The sequence below is a fragment of the Mytilus trossulus genome, chromosome 14, assembly GCF_036588685.1.
Source record: "Mytilus trossulus isolate FHL-02 chromosome 14, PNRI_Mtr1.1.1.hap1, whole genome shotgun sequence".
Taxonomy (NCBI): domain Eukaryota; kingdom Metazoa; phylum Mollusca; class Bivalvia; order Mytilida; family Mytilidae; genus Mytilus; species Mytilus trossulus.
In genome coordinates this window covers 29,222,750-29,245,372 of record NC_086386.1, presented here as the reverse complement: position 1 = coordinate 29,245,372, position 22,623 = coordinate 29,222,750, and the positions used below count along the sequence as shown (strand labels likewise).

Sequence of the window (22,623 nt, the reverse complement as noted above, 5' to 3'; positions counted from 1 at the left end):
ATATGTCATTGATGTATGATAGCAATTAGGACAACGATATATCATTGACTATTAAAGACAATATTGACAAACTTTAAAGAGGTTTTGGATGTTTTTTTCTGTTTGTTTTGTTCACACATCGTTATCAATATAATGGAATTGAATGCGACTGTCATTTAAGTGAAAGCTAGCTTTAAAATTAGCTTAAACCACCATTTTCCACATAAGACAATGACTGTACCAAGGCACGAATATGACAATTGTTCTCTATATGTTAAATGTGTGTGTGGTTTACATTTTGCCATTTGATTAGACTTTCCGTTTTGACTTTCCTCGGAAATGAGCATTTTTGTGATTGAACTTTGTTACTGTATATGTAACAAATTCTACTATTATGAATATATTACTAATACGATATGTCCTGCTGTTACCTTCATCTTTAAATCACAGAATCATTAAATGTTTAAGGCGTTTTAATTATTTTTCATCTTCATATTTACGTATGAATTCATGCAGAGTTAATCATATTACAAAATGGAATTATAATGTCAAGTGTGTGTTAAAATAAAGCTACATTTAAATCTGAACTTAAGATCGAGAAGAAAGAGTGGACAACATTCAACTGTGTAAAGGTTTTAATTAAAATATTGTAATCAAATAAATTAACAGCCTATGAAATAACAAATATCCGGTTCGTCTTCATATAATCAATATAAAAGAACGATTATCTATCCTAATAACAATATAATCTTACAGTTCTTCTAAGATAAAATCCTCAATATTTCCTGTCAGGAATATATTATATACTTTGCACTTCGATAAACTATAAAAACTGGTGTCAACTACTTTAATATTTTGAATCTAGGATAACATTTGGTTGAGAATCTTCAAACTATAGATAGTAGTGTAAAGAATGTTCTTGTTGTATTATATCCACTTCCCATTTCGCCACAAATGTGACATACCGAATTGGACTCTTTACCTGGTTTGTAATAACATTAGCAACACGACGGGTGCCACATGTGGAGCGGAATCTGCTTTCCCTTCTAGAGCACCTGAGATCTCCCCCTGTTTTGGTGTGGTTCGTGTTTCTTAGTCTTTAGTTTTCTATCTTGCGTCTTGTGTACTTTTATCTATCTGTTTGTCCTTTTATTATTTAGTCATGGCGTTTAAGGTTTATTTTCGATCTTTTGAGTTTAACTATTTTCGCCCCTCATTTATAAACATCAAGAAATAGTCTCGAGCGAAATTTGGCTTTGTGTGAAAATTGACATAAACTCATGCTTTTATATTTGTCGATATATAAAGTTTGGTTTGAAGTAACTACAACTGATTATTAACGAAATCATTTTAACCATCAGGAATTATAATGAAAATCTTATTCTGGTTATGTTTACTTAGTGGTAACAAGTTAAATAACTAATACATCGAACTCTGAGGAAAAATTGTAAACGAAAAGTCCGTAGTCAAATGGCAAAATCAAAAGATCAAACACATCAAACGAATGGATACCAACTATCATATCCCTGACTTGGTACATGCATTTTCATTTGTCGAAAATGGTCGATAAAACCTTTTATTGTAGCTAGTTAAACCTCTCATTTGTATGACAGTCGCAAAAAAAATCCATTTAATTGACAACGATGTGTGTGAACAAAACAAACAGACATAATAGGTAGAAATGTGCACAAAAAACGATGCATATTATTTTAATTTCATATTTACTACTATTAAGTTATTTTTCCCGGACATTAGAAGTGGACCTCATTTTTTCAAAATTTATAAAACAAATTACAAACAACATCATGTAAGCGTATCTACCTTATAAACTTAATGTGATCAGGAATATCGTCGGGTCCCGCTCCACTCATAAAAATATCAAAGAAATCTGCTCGTCCAATGGTAAGTAACTGTACAGTTCCTTGACTAGTTACTGTAGCTGTACGTCTGGAGTGATGTAACAAGGCAAGTTCCTAATGACATAAAAAAGATAATAAGTAGTTTAAGCTTCTATATATCTGGCAGAATACTTCAAATGAGCTGTGTTTCCTGACGTGTTTTACTTTAAAAGTTACCCAGAGACATAATGAGAAACTCAATGTTCATTTTATGAGATGAGGTCCTATGCATGAGCTCGGGTTTATGATGAATCATAACTCTGTTTATTATTAAGTGTGGCGTTTCCATATCTTTTGAGATAATTAGTCCTTGATCTACTTCTATATTCCAAATACGTTAATAAATTAGATACTTACCTTAATTGGCATACTATTAAAAAGCTGCCGAAGTTCTTATATTTCAAAGATTAGTTTAAGTAAAATGAGTTTAATTACTTTTATTGGTGATTGTCTGAAATAGTTTATAACAATTTTCCATGTATATTTTTTATCAAAACGATTACAATAGATCGTAGATTATACATAATTCATACTTACTCCAAAGCTCATTCCTTTTCTCATTATTGTTGCTGTTTTGACAAAGGAAGCACCAGTTTTAGGGTTTGTAAGAAGTAATGTGACAACAGCTGTAAAAATATAGAAGTTTTAAAAAATTGTTAAAATGTAAACTTTTAGTTATTCATTTGACAGTAGAATGCTTATACTACATAAATTTAGGCTGATTTTGACAATACAATACACATATATTGGGTACTAGCACCATTAAGGCATGCTAAACTACTAAAATCATCACAATACAAGCATTTTAGGTTAATTTTAGACGGTTTTCGTGTAAAACGAAAGTTGCCGCATTCGTGTTCATCCTTAATATTGAAATGTAAGCTGTATTTTATGAAAATACATAACATATATAAAGGTTGAGGATGAACACGGATGCGGCCGATTCATTTTTGACAAAAACCATGTGAAAAATGATATTTCTCTGCATAGTTGGTAGATTTTTCATATTTCAGCTTGAATCTGTGCGTTTTTTATGACTAAATCAGTTTAATTCTTACACATAAACTTATTGATTGAAATAAAATAGACACTTAAGTGTTTAAAAGTGGTCTAAATCTTTTGTCAGATGAACGTGAAATTTGAGGCCAAAATCGGTCCTTACCGGACCTACTCCTTTAAAAAAAGGGATTAAACCTTCCTATCCAAAACACACTATCAATTTAAAATAATGCAATTGTTCTTTGTATTGACGATTAAAAGGTATTAGCATACGTTTTTCATTTTTTAATGATTAATGAATTTATTGATAATACTGTTGAAATTTATTTTAAAATATTGCTTTTGTCTGCTTTCATGAATGGATCAGAGGAGACGAAGTATGACAAAACATTCACTTCTTTACACCGATGTGAAGATATTTAAATGTGACGACAACAAAGTATTGTAATTCTAAATTCTACATTTGAAAAATATTCAAACACGTACACAAGGGCCAAACTCGGGACCAAACAATACTGTCCTTGTTAATCTTTGTAAAAGAGTTGGTTTGAACTGAGGTCCAAAATGCATATATATCAAAATAGCCAGGTAGGACAAGAGTGACCTGACAAGACAGGTGTTCGCTTAATATAGATTTACTGAATGGTTTTAAACAGCGGTATACTACTTAAATTTTTTTTTATTTACTGTATAAAAAAAAACTAAAAGAAAACAGGTTATAATGAAATCGCATACATGAAGTCTAAACGGAAAGATATATTGTATGCTTCGACTGAGTAGGTGTATTTTACTACTCATGCACAAACAGTCATTTCAATCCAGACTCATTCATAATTGTAGCTATGGGTAACACATCAAAAACGGTATTCTCCATATAACACGAAAATGCTGGTATCTTTGATTTAAACATCCGACCACTAATTTATTCATATCGACATTGTGTTTGCAGTTTTATGAGCACATTTTCTTTCAGTTAAACTTTTTTTAACGTCCAGCAAGTCCACTCTCATGATAGCCTCCGTCTTATGTGTCTTCGTAATCGGTTTCCTAAAAATATGCGCGGTTTAAACAGATACCTGCCAATAGCTTTATTGGCTACTTACCTTGTCCGGAAAGAATAAAATAAAAGTTTTCTGCAAAATGTCCCTGACGAATTATAATCCTTTTTGGTGGTACTCTGAAATAAATGTATTCATTTGTTCAAATATTTTTAATGTATGAATTTTGTTTTCATTCATCGAATCCATTCCATCAATACGGAGGGACTTCAGGCTGAACCTATAAACCATATTTTGTAACATTAAGTAGTCTTACACAGTTAACAATCTTGCCCATTGGTCAGTATAAACATTAAACTTTTTTCATTAATTGATTTTATGATATTAGAATTATTTATAAAAGCTGTCCTTATTTTAATATATTGAAGAGATATTTATGGTGTAAATGCGCCATAGACGTGTATAGATACTCACAATTCGAACCAGGCTACTGACGCCAGCTTTTCTTGCATATGAAGTGGATATTCAGCAAACGATCGAAGACTTTGTAGTCCAAACATTGCCTGAAATTAGGCATATTTTATTTTGATAAACTTTTTATGATAATCCTGTTAAAAATTAGCATTGTTTACATGCAAAACTAATTTTGACAATTCCAATTATAACTTTTCATTCTGTCATAGATAGATATAGAAAGATGTGGTATGAGTGTTATAATGAGACTACTCTCCATCCATGTAATGATTTATACAAGTAAACCATTATAGGTTAAGGTACGGTCTTCAACATGGAGCTTTGGCTCACACCGAACAGCAAGTTAGATATAAAGGGCCCAAAATTACTAGTGTAAAACCATTCAAACGGGAAAACCAACGGTCTAATCTGCATGTATATAAAAACAAAAAACGAGAAACGAGAAAAACTGATGAACCACATAAACAGACGACAAGTCAACCACTGTACGTCAAATTCCTGAATTAGAACAGGTGGAAGCAATTGCAGCGGGATTAAACGTTTTAATGGTACCAAACCTTCTCCTTTTTCTGAAACAAAATATAACATCACAACATATAAAAGACAGTCATTCATGAAAATCGGTAAATAATGGGCTCACAAAACAAAAGGTCTTACAATAGCTGTCCCCGTTTTGTACAAAAATATACATATTATTTCCGGATTGTATTCAAATAAAGAATATATATTAAATAGTTAAATTTTATTTATTGCCATTGGAGTTGAAGGTTTAAATCTTACATGATTGGTAACGAATAAGCTATATAGTTTATCAAAATTGGCTTAAAGAGCTTAAAGAGTGAAATTGGTTCTGCCTAATTGAATGTTCGAGGCATGAAATTGGATTTCAGGAATCTAACTATACAAAAAATGACAGACTTAGCGTATCTAATTTTTAGGCTTGTTTTTTTTAAATTTTGATGTTAGAGAGTGTGTTGATCTTTGTTTTTATAGCCTCATATTCATAACCAACTTGTTCACCTACTACCAAACAAATCGTTGAGAATTATTGAAACTTCCAACGTTTCAAAAAAAATTAAAAAAAATACTTAGGCTTTTCTACCTCAGAAATAGATTACCTTAGCTGCATATGGCAAAACTTTTAGGAACTTTTGGTCGTCAATGCTCTTCCACTTCGTACTTTATTTGACCTTTTTAATATTTTTATCAGAGTGTCCCTGATGAGTCCTTTGCAGACGCAACGTGTGTCTGGCGTAAATATAAAATTTCTATCCTTGTATTTATGATGAGTTTATTTCCGATGTTAAACTGAGAATACACTTTACTTACCGTTTGGATTTGTTCTGGAGATCTTTGATCTGATGGAAGACTAAGAATATTTTTCACTTCATTACTGATATTTATCTATAAGACAAAGTTAAATTGATTTAGAATAAGGAAACTTTTAACAAAATCAGATAAATTGGGATCCAGCAAAACTTGAGCACGCTGTATATATTTTTGTTTTATTACAGCGTTTGACTTAATTCACGTATATATTGGGTGTGACGGTATTTCTTCTCTTTCAAATCATTATAGTGTATTCTAAGTGTTTAATGTATGGATGGTATTGTTGTTATTGCGTCTCTCTTTAAACTACTTTCAATGTTCCTGTTCATGTCAACTTGTCGCTGATTTATGTTATTTATAAAAAGAGAGTAAACAGATAATTTAGGGATAATTCAGGTCGTAAATATACTGATAACACTATGGCAAATATACAAACAGTATACAAAATGCTCAGGGAGGATGAGAAAATCCTGCTCCACAGTTGGCACCTTCGTACGTGTTTTGTTAATTAGAGTTTCCGATGCTTCTTTAAATGCATTGTTTTGGACCTGCCTTTAAATCAAAACATTTTAGTTCACATTCATCAAAAACATTAACCATTCGAAATAATGTTAATTCATATAAATATAAAGGATAAATACTTGTTCTATAAAAACAAGAATTTTATATGTATTTATTTTGCAATTTATAATAATAAATTAATACAAACATTACAAAAGCAATTGAACTAGTTATAGATTTTCAATTTATAAAAGTACAATAAAAGCTGAACGATTTTCCTTATCAAGTTTCTTTCTGTAGTAATAAATGTGGGTTATCAGTTATTAATATTTAACAAACCTCTTTTTTAGCTTTAAAGTAGTTAGGATCAAATGAAAGACCTGAACTCTTTAAAGCTGACGATTCTGCCTCACTTGCTATATCTGTAAATGTTTTCATACCCATATCAGTATCACTGTAAAAGTTAAAATGGTATAAAATTATGTGAGGTCGATTTATATAATTCGTCTAAATATCAGCCCAACAATGTTAGATCTGTAAATCTGCGGAAATTTTATATTCTTCCCTGGCCGGGGTTGAAACTCATGCTATTGAGATATCGAGACATCAGTCGCCTTGCATTATGCCCGACGCGCTAGACCGCCGAACCACCTAGGCTCTCCTTATAATATATATCTTAACTTATGATATATAGTTATGTTCACAATCAAACAATATGATATAATACATTTTACACTTTCTTTGGAATAAAATAAAATTATGATCTACAGATTTGCGTGAATCTGAACCAAGTACCTCCTAATCTATGTAATGTTCCCCTTTCACAAGTCAAAACGGTGACAACCCCTGAACCCCAATCCAAAGTTCGGTTTCACCATCATCAACGCTAATTATAGATAGGAATGCATATTTAAGCACTGTAGTGTTGACCTGTAGAAGAAAGATCTGCACTAAAAGCATTACCTTCTATACATACAATTGATAATCACTAGTAGGGAAATCCTGAAGCATGTTCCTATTTTTGTTATATAATTCTGAACCTTTACTTATTCATTTGTGAAATAATCCTGAAGCTTATACATGTTCGTGTGTGTATACAATAATCCTGAAGCTTATACATGTTCGTGTGTGTATACAACTAGTACTTTTAAAATGCTTATTAATGTGAATAATTCTACTGTGTGTATTCAAATATAACTAATTGTCACATACATGTACATCGAATTGCACTAGTAGTTTCTACAAATTGGTTTAATTAAACAGTGGTATGTCATGGTAATATGTTTGGAAATATATAAATTCACAAAAATAGCATCAACCTTAAAAAATAGTTTGGGCAGACATTTTTGGTTCAAATTTGGGCCCCAATCCCGAAGAGTTATATGCTCTTTTTTTCCAAATTTTCAACTAACAAATTCCCAATAATATATAAATATCGTCGCGAGATTTTGTTGGTGGCATATCGCATTTTTTGGTTTACAAATCTCTTGAATCGTGTTTACAATTTATGCAAGTATTCCTTCTCAGAATGCCGGATTATTCACCAAACTTTCAAAATTTTGTTGAGAGGGCATGCCCCAACACCCCTTAACAAATTGCACAGGGCTGATGCCGTAAGCCCACTGTATAAACGGACCAAAATAAATGCAAAACTTCACAAACTTTTATTCCCAATTGCATGGGCCCTGTGCCTCTTCCCCTTAACACTATTATTAGCCTCTTGGTGGGAATAAAGAAAATTCTAATATAGTATATGTATCACGAAAGAAAAATGACGGATAAAATGTCGACACAAATGTATTTCCCTGTACAAATTTCAGAAAATATTCACAAATGCTCTTTAATTAAAACAGAGAAAAAGACCGAGCGGCAATGATGATATAATTTCTAAAAAACGAAAGGCTATTCTCCGAAGCCCTTATTACCCACAGGACTATTATATAGTCCCTATAAAGTCCACATTCCTTAAAAGGTGAAAGGATTTGAGCATAAAAGTAAATCTATAAATCTAACCCTTGGCCCGCTGCTGAGGAGAGTTTATGAACCATAATGATGAATCGTGTATATTTTCGCCAATTTTCTTTAGCCTGAAAAAGAGAAAGAAAACATGTATTAGTGACCTTGCACAAAAATTTTAATAAAATAAAGATTTTATTCTACAAATATTCTTACATTTTGAAATACATATAAATGGAGAGCTGTCTCATTGACACCCATACCACATCTTCTTATATCTAAATAAAAGCAAGATGTAAATATTGCGTGTTTAAAACGATTATTGAATGAGGAAAAAGACTATAGAATGTTGAACATAAATTTTGAAAACGAATATTGAATATTAACGAATGTTGAATGTTAAAAAAGGAATGTCGAATGTTAAAAATTTAATGTTAAATGTGAATGCAAATGTTAAAAAAAAATAAAAACAATAAAAAAAATTGAATGTTGAAAGTTAAAAATGAATGCTAAAAAATAATTTTAAAAATTGAATTTTGATTATTGAATATTGAACCAACTTGACATGCGTATAATTATATGTGTTACTCTCTTCAAATATAAAGGATTTACCGATCCAGTGGAGTCGTTTTTTGAAATATCATCAAGAGCAACAAAATAAAGGGCATGGCAAGCTCAAAACTTAAAGCTTACATAGGTATAAGCATGATAAGTCAGTGGCGGTTTGGAGGTTGACATCCCCTTTTTAATCGAACAAAAAATAAAATTTTGGCATAAATGTTCAAAAACAAATTCGTTACTCTGCGACTGCCGATATTTTCACTCATATGACTACTGCACCACACTCTGTCCTCGAACCCTGTATCAGCTCTTGTTAACCGATTGTTTACAAAATTTTCTCATTTTTTTTTTAATAACTTTTATCAAAATTTTTCAGTTCCACAGAATGTATCGAGTGTTTTAGTTTAATTCAATTAAAGATTAATGACAGTTTGTTCTGTTTCGTCAAATTGGTTTTCCAATTTATGATTTAAATATGAATGCCTTTAACAAAGACAATATTATCATCTTTTCTGCATAGTCATAACCAGTCATTCGTCGATGACACAATAAGTGTATGATAAGAAAAATCAAGTACTAAATTAATATATTAAAGTAAAATTTTAAATGAATGAAAAAGGAGAATTTGTCCTATTGAATAATTTCAATACCGATCGTGTTGTTTAATGGTTATAATCTTATATACTAGTATTTACTTTTGATATTTTGAAACTAAAAAATGGTATGGTGCCATGAGAGAAAATATATATAAAATTGCTAAAATCTTCTTTCGTAGCTCTAAGAATGTAAATAACAGTGTGTAGCAAATAATTGTTTTATGAAATGAAACAGTGTTAAATTATAAAAATAACAGCACCAACTTTTGTCGATTGGAGTATAAATGGCTCCGATATAAAAAAAAAAAAAATAGGAAAGTTTTCAATTGAGAACTAAAGCCTTGTAATTTGTATCAAACCAATTTACGGAAATCAAATATTACACACATATGAACTATATGTTCCTGACTTTGAGCCCTCCCCTAACCTGTAACAGTGGTGTTACAGCACAAAATAAGAACTATAAAATAAGTTTTAAAAAAAATCATCAGATCGAAACAATACAGAAAATTATCTAACAAAACACCAGACCGGACGTATGTGATGTCAGTGATACATTGTATGTTTAACATTGTGTTGCGGAAGTGTTTGCTTATGTGTCTCTCAGATTCAAATTGATATTTTCGTCCTATACTTGCAAGACATATTTGCCACTGGACGTTAATCAACCAACAATCAATTAATCATACTGATAGTAAGTTAATGATATACAGACGGGGGAAAAATCAAGTTGAGCCATCGAGTACAGTTTGCTTAATTCTTACTTCATTTTCAATTAAATTGAGAACAGAAATGAGGAATATGTCAAAGATATGAACAGCAATCTGACCAAAGATCATATATTGGTTTTCAATGTAGCAATAAATTCCCGCATCCAGAGGTACTGCGTAATGGACGTCATACAAAACTCCATATAATAACATAGAAATGAACTACAATTAAAAAAGCATACACGACTATCAAAGGCCACAGGCTCCTGACTTGGGACAGGCGCAAGTTACATGAAGCGGAGTTTTATCTATTTCGCATAATATTTTTTAACATTGTGGACACGAGAATATATTAATATTTGGATACTTCGTACATACCTGTCTAGCTCTGAGCTCCCTGGATAACAGGTTTCCCTTCAATGACACAGAAGATCTACCAGATGCACTTTTCCTACCACTAATACATGACTGGCTCCCACTGATATCCACTGGCGTAACAGATAGTGAACGTTCCTTCCCTATTGTCCCAGTGCCAGTACGGTATCCAGAGTCCGTCGGCGTATCAGGAGTATTTATTGGTATTTCACATGAATCAAAACTTTCTAACTTTATTTCCAGTTTTTCTTCCTTTTTAGTCGATTCACTTGTTTTTGGTTTTTCAATATCCGATTTTTCAGACTTGTAATCTTCCTCCGCGATGAATTTGATTTTTTTGGAACTAGATTCCTCCCCTTCATCGTCGCTTGTATCGGGTTCATCTGGCTCGATGTCAGCATCTAAATATCCTTTTAAAATATGACGGTACCTTTTAAAAAGGTCAAAACCATCTTTCTTCTTTTTCTTACCCTTTAACGCATCAAGTTTTGCCTTGTCTTCCTTTTGTTTCGCAAAATTAAACCGTTTTATATTTGTTAAATTACTTCCTTCATAATTTTCGGGTCTAGAATAATAATCAAGATCCGTTTCTGGAGGATCGGCGTTTTTCTTTGTTGTGTCACCTTCCATAATTGTTATAAAACACGCATACCAGTTCAAAGAATTTTTTCTGCAGTTGTTTAATTCTGATCCATGATTTTCTCTGTTGCCGTCGTGAAGTACCGTTATTGTGACGTTACGTCATTGTTATGCTTGTACTTCATAATTAATTTGGAAACGTTCTGCATGTTGCTGCGAATACGGGTATTTATTTGCCTTCGGTTAGAAAAAATATAATTGCCTCGTGTGTTTGATTTTTCTCAACAGAAGATTTCTACAAATAAAAGAAATTATCAATCCATAATCGTTCAATTGATGTGTTATCTGAATTGCAAAGCAAATAAGTTTCCATATAATCGCATGTCAATTCCGATCCCATTTAAGAGGTACACTTACACATGCCATTAAGTGACATGCATTTTTCTCTAACTAGTTAGTAACCTATAATAGGTAACAACGGTGAAAGAGAAAAACTTCCTAAAAAGCTTTTACACACCTGAGCCAAGTGGTCATATTATAAATCATTATCCTTTACAGCCCACTTAGACCATGTAAAGTGAATATTCTTAACTGACTATATCTTTCTCTTTACACCATGTGATAGGCAACCGTAGTAAATAAAGTGATCTGAAATTGATCTATAAATCCATCTACCCTGTTTGATCAGTGGGTTTATTGAAAGTTGATGTAAAACACGGGTTTCAAGTGTCTTTATGTTTTGATCAATACAAAACATAAAATACTAAACTTTGAGATGCTTTAAACATGTTAAAAGGGAGCAACGCGTTTCCGGTCTGTATCTGTCGCCGCCATTGATTTATCAAATTCTATCATGATTTGTAAAGACCTAATTCTGCAATTCAACATTTTATTATCTCTAAGTATTTGAATTTTATAATGAATTGACAGTGAAATTAAATTAACTTTGAGAGATTTAGATATAACCCCATGGTGTAGAGCAACAAAAGTATACAGACAGTACACCCATTAACACTTAAAAATTTCAATATTAAAATACGTATAAAACCAGAAGATTTTAAACCTATTAATTCTTTAATGAACCTTTTAGGTAAAGTCTATATTTAGTACAATTGTAGCATTATATTTAAATCACTTTATTAGATTTAATATCAATAAAAACAAAATTCTATAAGATATTTTACATAAAAAAACTGACATTTTAATGTTTTTATTACAACATTTTATTCAGATTTTTTTTATTTCAAATTCTTTGCTTTTGTGATAAAATTAACCAATTTTCCTATGGGCGTGGGATATTTTCCTTTACTTTACGTCAGTATGATACTCTAGGTGGTTTTTTTTCTCAATTTACAATACCACTTCATCATCACCATTTCTCTTTATGCATTTGATGAATAATAGCCACACTGTGAGTTGCACATTGCCGAGGGTTTGACATAATAACTTATTTGCACTTCACTTTCATTCATCCTCAGATATTGAACTAGATTTGTAAAAACAGTATTTTTCACATTTTTTTCTATGATTTTTGTTTAAAGATTTTCGAAAGAAGTGATTTATTTACACAGGCTAATTACTAGCTTACTGATTTTGATTTCGGCGATTTTTCATATCATAAATTTTATCTGGTTATAAATTACAAACGAAAGGTTTATTTGGCATAGTAAATTTCTGAAAAAAACACCCACGTTTTTATGTGGTGTCCTCTTTTCTATGTTTCCTTATATGAATCGAGAGCCGTGGGTTGTGGTCGAATACCATGAATAAACCCGTAAGATTGCGGTGGTGATTACCAACTACACATAATATGCGCTTAACGCAGTTGACTACTATGTAAAAGGCATTGAACATTGTAGGGTGAAAGGTTAACTGGAGGAATTTATTGATATGGAGGAATTTATTGAAGAAAAACAAATGTTATCTGGTCCGTCCGTCCGTTTGTTCGTCCGTCTGTCCCGTACAGGTTAAAGTTTTAGGTCGAGGTAGTTTTTGATGAAGTTGAAGTCCAATCAACTTGAAACTTAGTACACATGTTTCCTTTGATATGCAAAATTCGAGTTTTTGTCCTCTTTTGACGGTCCACTGAACATAGAAAGTGATAGTACATCCGTGTACTATAGGGACCCATTCTTGGTTTTCTTAGCTTATGTTTTTCTTTTGTGTTTAATTGCTTGTAGCATATTAGTAATCTCTTCTGGTCAAAGGCTCCTGCTTACGTCTCTATGTACTTGTACATCCATGGCTTTCAGATGTATGGATTTGAGCGTTCGTGATGGAGTTATATCCAGAGAAGTTTTTCAGAAGCACGTAATGTATAAAGATTATTTCGTGCTAGACGCTTTTAGGTTATATCTGCTCTTCATGAAAAAAAAACGTTCCTAAAGATGCAACAAACAGATATTATGACTGTAAATTTCAGAATGGAAATGAGGAATGTGTCAAAGACTAAACAACCCGACCAAAGAATTGAATGGCGAATGTGTCAAAGAGACAACAACTCGACCAAAGAGCAGAAACCAACCAAAGGCCACCAATAGGTCTTCAATACAGCGATTTGTTTATGTTTTAACTATTTACCGTCTTGTGATATGACATGTTAAATTAAATGTTTGTATTAGGACTACTGGAGATTTTCTGAAGACGGATAGCCATATGTGGATAGCGTACAGTTGTATACAACTTACGGTCTATGACCCCGATAAATTTTTAAGTCGAAAGTTTAAAAGGCAATCAAATTTAAAGACATTAATTCCTATACCTACAACATTTTAAATTATACACAGAATTTAGATAATATAGCGTATAAAGTATAAATAAAATACTGAATTCAGAAACATCACTGACCATAATTTTGTCGTGTTCGAACTGGGCTGATTCAATTCAAAAAGTTTCAATTTAAAAAAACTATCATTTTGCCTCAAATGAAAATCAGCATGTGTTCACAGAGGGCGGATGATTGCTTTATTGATAGATATTAATCACATTTAATCTATTTTGAATATATTTATTGCAAGGTCTATGTAGTAAGTCTTTCTATATAAGTCCTTGTTTATTGATTGAAAAAATTGAACCATGTAATTCAACGCATTTTTTTATTTCACGCATAATAATATATTAAAGCGTTTAAAAACACGGTAGTAAAAGATATGCATTACAACATACAACACTTCTTTAAATGTAAAAATGTTTAGATAGAAAAGATTAAAACAATATCCATCAAATGGCACTCAAAATAAGCAGACGAAGAACATATCGTACAGCATACATGTCTTAATATTCTCAACATTTGTTTTACAGCATTAATGTAGAAAAAAAAACATTAAGAAAGAAAGTTCGACAGGATTGCAAAAAAAATCACTTTTACAATACTCGGCAATATTATCTTGTTTTCAAATATATTTTTTTATTGTTTCAAACTTCAAAAACATGACTAAAGGATTAATCAATTATACTATAAATTTTGACACTAGTTCTAGAAAAATATTATGATCTTCTTTCTACGAATCAATTGATATTCATGAAAAATTATACCTGATATTTAGTGCTTAGAAGACTCCGAGTTTCAAGTCTCATTAGGCCAAAAAATATACATCTGTTTACTGCTCCATATATGCATGCTGAAAAAAATTGGCATCTTTCGGTCTGTTGTTTCGTCTTCACTTTGAGGAAGACATTAATATTTAAAAAAATTTACAGATAGTCGTTAATTTCTGTGTCATTTTGGTCTCTTGTGGAGAGTTGTCTCTTAGGCAATCATACCACATCTTCTTTTCTTTATATAGAGAAAATTGTTAAAAAAAATGGAGCACGTCTGATGCCAGTAAACACTCAAACTATCTTCTTTGGCCTATGTCATATATATCTCAACATATATATCACTCAAACCTGCCTGATATTCTGTACTATATACCAATAAACACTTATCTTTATCTGAGAAACAATGATAATTAAATAAGTATATCCGTAGTCCTCGTGTCAATATTAACTCCCTATTTATTTCAGATTATATAACCGTATTTACAAAATCTTTTGATTTGATGTATCACGTATATAATTCAAACAGATTTTGACTTGTATTTATTTACTTGGGTATGTTATAGTCGAGTACTTATCATTTATTGCTGCCGTAAATAGAAAATGGTCACAGGTGCAAAAATCGAGTCCAAGTATTTTTTGACATGTAAACACAAAACTTATTGTGTTGAATTAGTAAAACATATATTGAAGGGTACTTGTTCTTACGGAGTTGTGGTGATAAAGAACGTATTACTCAGTGGCGGATACAGAACTTTTCATAAGGAGGGGGTTCCAGTCATGCTTCACTGATTCCAGATATAATCAACCAATTATTCGCACGAAAGGGGGGTCGCCCCCTCCTGGGTCCGCCTATGTTACTTAATATCAAAATGAAAATCTAGATTATTTAAAAGTATCATAGAAAGAACTGGCTACTCAAATACTTTTACCGTAAAGAGAAGAAAAAACAACGAACAGCAAAGACCGAGAAATTATAACCCGGTACAGAAACAACATGGGCTGAGAGGTTCAAACCATTTTTATTTGCGCAAAAAAAAACCCTCACCACGTGTCTTTCATGAAACGTGTTTTTAACATACAGCCATATTACATGTACTAATGATCTGTGGGTGAACAAGTATATATAGTGTTTAATACTGTGTAGTCTGTGTATTCTGGTGATTGGAAAAAGTTTTAACATATTTCGGAAAGGCGTACTTTTACGAAATAATAAGTACTGCAGAGATCATTGTTTTTGCTATGTTTTCTCTAAATATTGAATTCACTACCGTTCTTCATCGTAAGAAAACTATTTAACAAATACTTGAGCAATTGCCACTTTACATCGGTAGTGTGTAATTTTAAAACAAACACTATATACTATGCGTAAATACAAGCTGTAGACTAACCGTAGTGTATTTAATTTAAAAGCTTGCATATTAAAACCTAAATTAAAAGGTAACAATGGTGAATCCTCTTTATTGGAGCATATAGTTGGATCCCCCACCCCTTTTACTCTGGGTTGTGAAACCCCCCTTTTAAAATGGCTGTATCCGCCCCTGGGTACTACTGTGTCCAGTAGTTTTACATACAACATATATAGTATACACGTAAATTCAAATATTGGTCAAATATAAGTTCGTAGTACATGAACTTATCTTTACACTGTCTTTTCAAAGGATGAGAAAGTAAACAGACATTCTTCTAACCTTTACAATGAAATACCCATTGCAGGAAATACATTTTGTTTTTCATCATTGCCGTTCGTTGGTAACTGTGACCCCTTTATATTATGTGAATTGGAACGCAAATATGACAAATTTGGTGTAAATAGACTCCAACTAAATTGAATATCCTTTTCAAACTATTGTCCAGTAAAACTGGACATTCAAGTCAACATTGATTCACGTCTTAAATTTATTTTATTTGCTTTATGTACATGAAATATTTGAACAAAAATCTGTTTGACGAAAGACTTTAAAAGTAAATAGTTACTACCAAAAGACTTAAAAGTTTATAATATACTTGAAACGACGAAAAACATATTGTTATTTTTTTTAATAGCCAGAAAACTATAATTTTTCAGAGATAAAGAGATGACCATGTTTCATAAAACGGGCAGGTGCAGTAACCATGTGAAAATATCTGTATACGGTTCCTTTTATCTCACCATGGAAGTAGAATGAAATATAATACTTCCATGGTCTCAGGAAAATCATTTTCAAGAATATATTACAGACTGTCTTTTCATAATGCTTGAAACAAAACAAACTATGGAATAAGCTGTAACATATTCTTGAAAAATAATCTCTGTGACATGATCTGCAAACAATATAGATAGGCATTATATATTAAACTAGACTTTACATATTATATTGAAATGTGATTGAAAGATATCACAATTACAATTATCAATATATAAACAAAGCAAGCAATTTAACAAAAGTGTTACCCTACATGTATTAGAAAATTACCTGCTGTAACACACATCTACTTTTTTTTCGGTGCCTTGATAAACCGAAAGACGGCCATTGATGCTATAAACATTCATTTTTAGATAAAAAAAAAATATTATAATTCAAAAATCGAAAAAATATCCAATGTTCATTTATGACTGCAGCACAAAACTGGTTGTTAAAAATTTAAGCAGAGACAATCAAATGTTTCTCATCAACACAAAAATAAGAAAAACAAAACCATATAAAAAAAGTGCCCAAATTTATAACGAGAGCAAGCTCAAAAAACATAATCTGCTTATGTGAAATAGTGCCATCCTATTATACACTAGTATATCGCTGGCAATCTTTACGGACGGATCCAAAAGGGTTGGTTCCAAGGTTTGTGACCCCCTTGTTCGACAACATGCGTTGGAACACTACAAAATATAATAAATAGCCAGTCTAAAAGGGCACAGCATTACCAAAATAACAATAGAATGAACAAATGTTGAATATTCAGGATAACAGATATTCTTCATCAGTATGATCACGATGTAAAATGAATCATATCAATCTAATATAAAACTATCACAATCTTGAAATTTATACACAAAAAAAAACAGAAAACAAAACAGTTATATACATATATATCCATGTAAAACTTACCCGTTAGAGAAATGGACGTTTTATCCAATTATAACTTTTCATCAATATAAACAAATTTAAATGTCAAAATTTCACATATCCATAATAAAAAGGATTAAATGATCATAAGGTTATGATATCCTACGTGAAAAAAAATTGTGTATTCCGTACACCTACTGGACTTTTGATTCTTCAGCTTAAAATGGATAACTTAAGATTTGTTTAAATTTCCTCAAATTTGAACACCCAATACTAAGCAAATACAAATAATGGCACTCAAACGTTTAGGATTTATTGTGTAAATACGAAAAATTAATTGAAGTAACTTTAAAACTGGAATTTGAATTTTTGCATTCATTGTTACATATCAGGACTTGTCACTTTGTGAAAAGTACTTTCTTATGTTGAAATTAAGACATTAATTGGTATTGAGCTATAAGTGGGTGTTTTAAAGATTTGCCCTTTTAATTTACATGTGTATAAGTTTATTAAGCTAGATTTGTTTGCTTTCTGTAGTATTTACTTGTGATCTCTGTTTGATGGTTCAACTTCGTTATGTTTAAGAGTATTTATTTCAGTTTGTGAAGGTCAAAGATTTTTAACCTTTATATGAAATGTGTCAGGAGAAAATTTGATCTGGTTAAAAATTAGGGACAATATCAAGTGTTAATTGATACTACATGCAGTTGGGGCTTCATTTATATGTAACTATATGAGATATCTTATATACTGTATAAAAGATGTCTCATATAAAATACAAGATATCAGATGTTTTATTAATAATCAGTTTTTATAAGATATCTTATATAATCAGATATATCTTTAAGATATCTTATATAATCAGTTTTTATAAGATATCTTATATAATCTTTTTTTATTAAAGATATCTTTAAGTTATATAATCTGTTTATAATAAGATATCTAATATAATTTAGAAGATATCTCCTTAAGTTTATAAGATATCTTATATAATCAGTTTTTATAAGATATTTTATATAATAAGTTTTATAAGATATCTTATATAATCAGTTTTTATAAGATCTGCTTTTTGAAAGATATCTTTAAGTTATATGATCTGTTTATAATATAAACTTTAAAGGAGCACTAGCTACGATATATATAAAAAAATAAAGTATGATTTTTTTTAGATTAATCATTAATTGAATTAGAATAATGAAATAATAATTTGCTTTTAGCAATCAATTTGCTTTAATTTTGTTGAAATAAGCGATTATACATAATTTTTGACTAATTCACTTGCAAGTGAATACGTCATCATCATTCTAACCGGTATTCATGTGAACTTCAATTTAACCCCCTAGCTAGAGACTGACAACGCATGCATTGTACGTGAACTGGTTATTTAAAGAAGAAAAATGTCAACAATGAAAGTGAAACTACGGTAAATCATTTGATTACTAATTCGATCCACATAAATCATTCTTATACGGTTAAAAAACAATGAGAAACTTATATTTTTAATCTTTAAATTCAAATCAAACAGACCTATAAAAATCCAATTGCACGTGCTGGTTTAACCTATTCATATCTTTATTTGTGTTTACATCGCTTATATGGTCATCTGAGGTCAAATCGATAGTTAATTAGATGGCATCTGGATTTAAATACACACGAAACGAACCTACATATCATCTACCCCATGCTCTGTAAACTGTTTATTTTAAACGTTTGATAGATTGGATAAATGTTTTACATTATTATTAATCAAATATGAGAATTTTAGTCAAATTGGTGACCATGAATTTGACAGCTAGTGCCCCTTTAAAAGATATCTTATAAACTTTAAAATATATCTTGTAAAATATATATATATTAAGATAGTTTGTAAACTATATGAGATATCTTATAACCTTTATGCGATATCTTATAAACTATTTAAGATATCTTATAAACTATTTAAGATATCTTATAAACTATTTAAGATATCTTATAAACTATCTAATATATCTTAAAAACTATATAGAATATCTTGCAAAATTAAAATAAGATAGCTTAATATAAACTATATAAGTTATCTTGTAAACTTGATATAACTCTAGCCGAAATGCATATGAGATATCTGTGACACTTATAACCTCTTCTACCAGCATATGTCCAATAACAAGGAATATACATTCGTTTGATATGTTGAGCTTTGATTTTGCCATTTCATTGGTGACCTTCTGTTTTGAATTTTCCTCGTAGTTCAGTTTTTTTGGGGGAGATTTTACTTTTATTCAAATATGATTTTTCATATTGGAAGTTTCTCAAAAAGAGTACACATGTTTGTAGTTTCGTATCAAATATAACAACAAACGGACCGACGGACGGCAAATAGTGTCGATAAAAAGGGAAGATACACAAATTTATATTTTTTAGAATATGATGAATAAATAGCGTAACTGTTCCAAACATAAACAAAATATCACACGAGTAAAACAAAATGGTATATAATTAATTACTTATACAGCTAAAGATTACTCTAACGAATGTAACGAAGTATATATAACCGACTGAAACGTATCTAATATGTATATAAAAAAGAAGATGTTGTATGATTGCCAATGAGACAACTATTCACAAAAGACCAAAATGACACAAACATTAACAACTATAGGTCACCGTATGCACTCATAATAGTGATCAATGATAAATTATGATTCGCAGCTAGCTACATTTAATTTGTTCTCGTCTTTAAAGTTACTAAACTGATCATAGTGTAAGATGTTAATAGGTGTTAAATAAATTTTACTAATTGAGACTCACCAATACTAGTATATCTTGATTAAATCATTCCTGCATCTATTGCTTTCTGAAACGTTGATGGATTTTTTTTAGGTTGGTTTCCTCCGTAAAATATCATCAGAATACCTTTGGAATATTCAAATGTAAATATGTCAAGTTTGTCAATAACCATGATAACCAATGATAAAGGTTGAGTACCAGTCTAGGAAATGTTGAAACTTTTCGGTTTGAAATTTCTGGTCGCTCATTTTCTTTTAGTGCTGAAATCCATTAGTTAAATAAATGAGGATTCTATGTCAATCGTCACGAGCTTTCAATTTATACATAATAACAGTAGTATCATATTCCTAAAAAAAACATTATAAATTATTGTCTAACTTATCATTTAGGTAGTTTAGGTATGCTGTCAAAATAAGAAAAAAAAACTATCAGAGATTAATAATTGTCAACAATAATGATCCATTCAATTTACACGATGTAATGTTTATTGTAAATAAGATAACAAGCGGATTAACAAATTAACCATATAGTATTGACTTTTTTTAATTGTTCATTTACAATGAATGACAATTTAACTGAAAATCCCAAATATAAAACAAAATTTAAAAGTTAAAAATACACGTGACAAGAATTCAACGAAGCAGAAACATTATAATATTGTAAACAGACTTTTCAATATAAAGTTAAAATGATTAAAAAAAACGTATTTCCCAATCAAATGCATACATGATCATACTTAAAAGTTGATATTAAAGAAACGACGATCAGTTCCCAGGAGCTCATTAGAATGGGACCCAAATCTCGATCAGATGCCACAATATTTTCAACTGAAGCCAAGGAAGTGAGCCGTGATGTAGTGGTTAGTGCATCGGACTAATAACACAAACTTAAGGTTCCTGGTTCGATTCCCGTTCCGTATTAAATCTTAATTTTCGGCTCTCCCTTGATACCATTTGCGAGTATGGTTTTGAGGAAACGATGATGGTCCGTTGGAAGGGGGTCATTATGACTGACCCGTGTTCAAAGAGTCATATCACTTGCACGTAAAAACAACCTTGTATATTTCGAAAAAGAGCAGACTAATGCCGCTACAAGGCAGCATTCGCACCACAGGCACTTGTTTCCGAAAAAAATATTCTTATTAATATTAATATAACGTGTTATATTAAGGTATTATAATATAGGAAAACAAGAATGTGTCCAAAGTACACGGATGCACCATCCGCACTATCATTTTCTATGTTCAGTGGACTGTGAAATGGGATAAAATTTCTAATTCGGCATTAAAATTAGAAAGATCATATCATGGGGAGCATGTGTATTTAAATGTTAAATTGATTGGACTTAAACTTCATCAAAAATTACCTTGACCAAAAACCTTAACCTAAACTTCACAATATCATTTTCTATGTTCAGTGGACCGTGAAAATGGGATACAATCTCTAATTTGGCATTAAAATTAGAAAGAGCATATAATAGGGAACATGTTAACTAAGGGTCAAATTGGTAGCACGTCAACTTCATCAAAAACTACCTCGACCAAAAACTTTAACCTGAAGTGGGACGAACGAACAAACAAATGGACGCACAGACCAGAAAACATAATGGACATAAATGGGGTATAAAAAGAAAAGAATAAGTCTTATTTCTGAATTTTTTATTACTTTTGGACTGTTTCGTAAAACTAATATTAACGTCTTTGAAACAATTACAGTGCAATTTATGTATATATCAAAAATTTAAAAGGCACTTTCTAGGGGTGATTTATTTGGTATTTATCATTGACATATCGATAATATGTAATATAACTATCTTTAGTGGCTTTTTATTAATTTTGACAGTTTGTAAAACAGCATATTTAAAGTGTGCATGGATGTATCAATTCAAGATTAGCTTATTAAATTTGATAACACCCCACCATAAGAATTATCTTTCTTTTGCACTGATAATCTTATAGAAAAAGGGTTAAACATTGAACTTGGAGAAAAGATTAATTTATTTATTAATGACGAGACATGTTTCATATTTCGGGATTAATGAAAAACATTTAAAGATCTTTTATTCATCAAATGTGTACACTTTCAAATAAATTGCATTACTCAAAAGTTCGAAAATTGCATGTACAATGTTTGAGGGTCTGGGCATGGCTTACAGAAAAGAGAATAACAAACTCTCTTTGGTCGAGTTGTTTAAGAAATAATTCCTTCATGTCATGCTCTATGCTCATTTTAACAAGGGTAGGCATTATATTTTTTCGATATTTTACACTGAGCGTTACTCTATTTAAGATTGACAAAGACATATTGTCTTTTTCCCCATTA

The 22,623-nt window shown here is 30.8% G+C and overlaps 1 protein-coding gene across 2 annotated transcripts in view; it reads right to left on the bottom strand.

The window, feature by feature from the left end:
- Positions 1–20,339, bottom strand: part of LOC134696092 (cyclic nucleotide-binding domain-containing protein 2-like) — a 28,239-nt gene extending 7,900 nt beyond the window's left edge. The window contains exons 1-9 of one of the 2 annotated variants that reach the window (XM_063557685.1): positions 20,324–20,339; positions 10,380–11,250; positions 8,192–8,265; positions 6,518–6,632; positions 5,678–5,752; positions 4,349–4,437; positions 3,980–4,053; positions 2,415–2,503; positions 1,801–1,952 (exon numbers count right to left, since the gene is read on the bottom strand). In XM_063557685.1, coding sequence (XP_063413755.1) covers positions 1,801–1,952; positions 2,415–2,503; positions 3,980–4,053; positions 4,349–4,437; positions 5,678–5,752; positions 6,518–6,632; positions 8,192–8,265; positions 10,380–11,006 — 1,295 coding nt within the window. In that variant the 5' untranslated portion in view covers positions 11,007–11,250; positions 20,324–20,339. Of the gene's footprint in view, positions 1–1,800; positions 1,953–2,414; positions 2,504–3,979; positions 4,054–4,348; positions 4,438–5,677; positions 5,753–6,517; positions 6,633–8,191; positions 8,266–10,379; positions 11,251–17,578; positions 17,766–20,323 lie in introns of those variants that run through there. The other variant, XM_063557684.1, reaches the window with a different exon arrangement.
- Between the last annotated feature and the right edge of the window lie 2,284 nt (positions 20,340–22,623).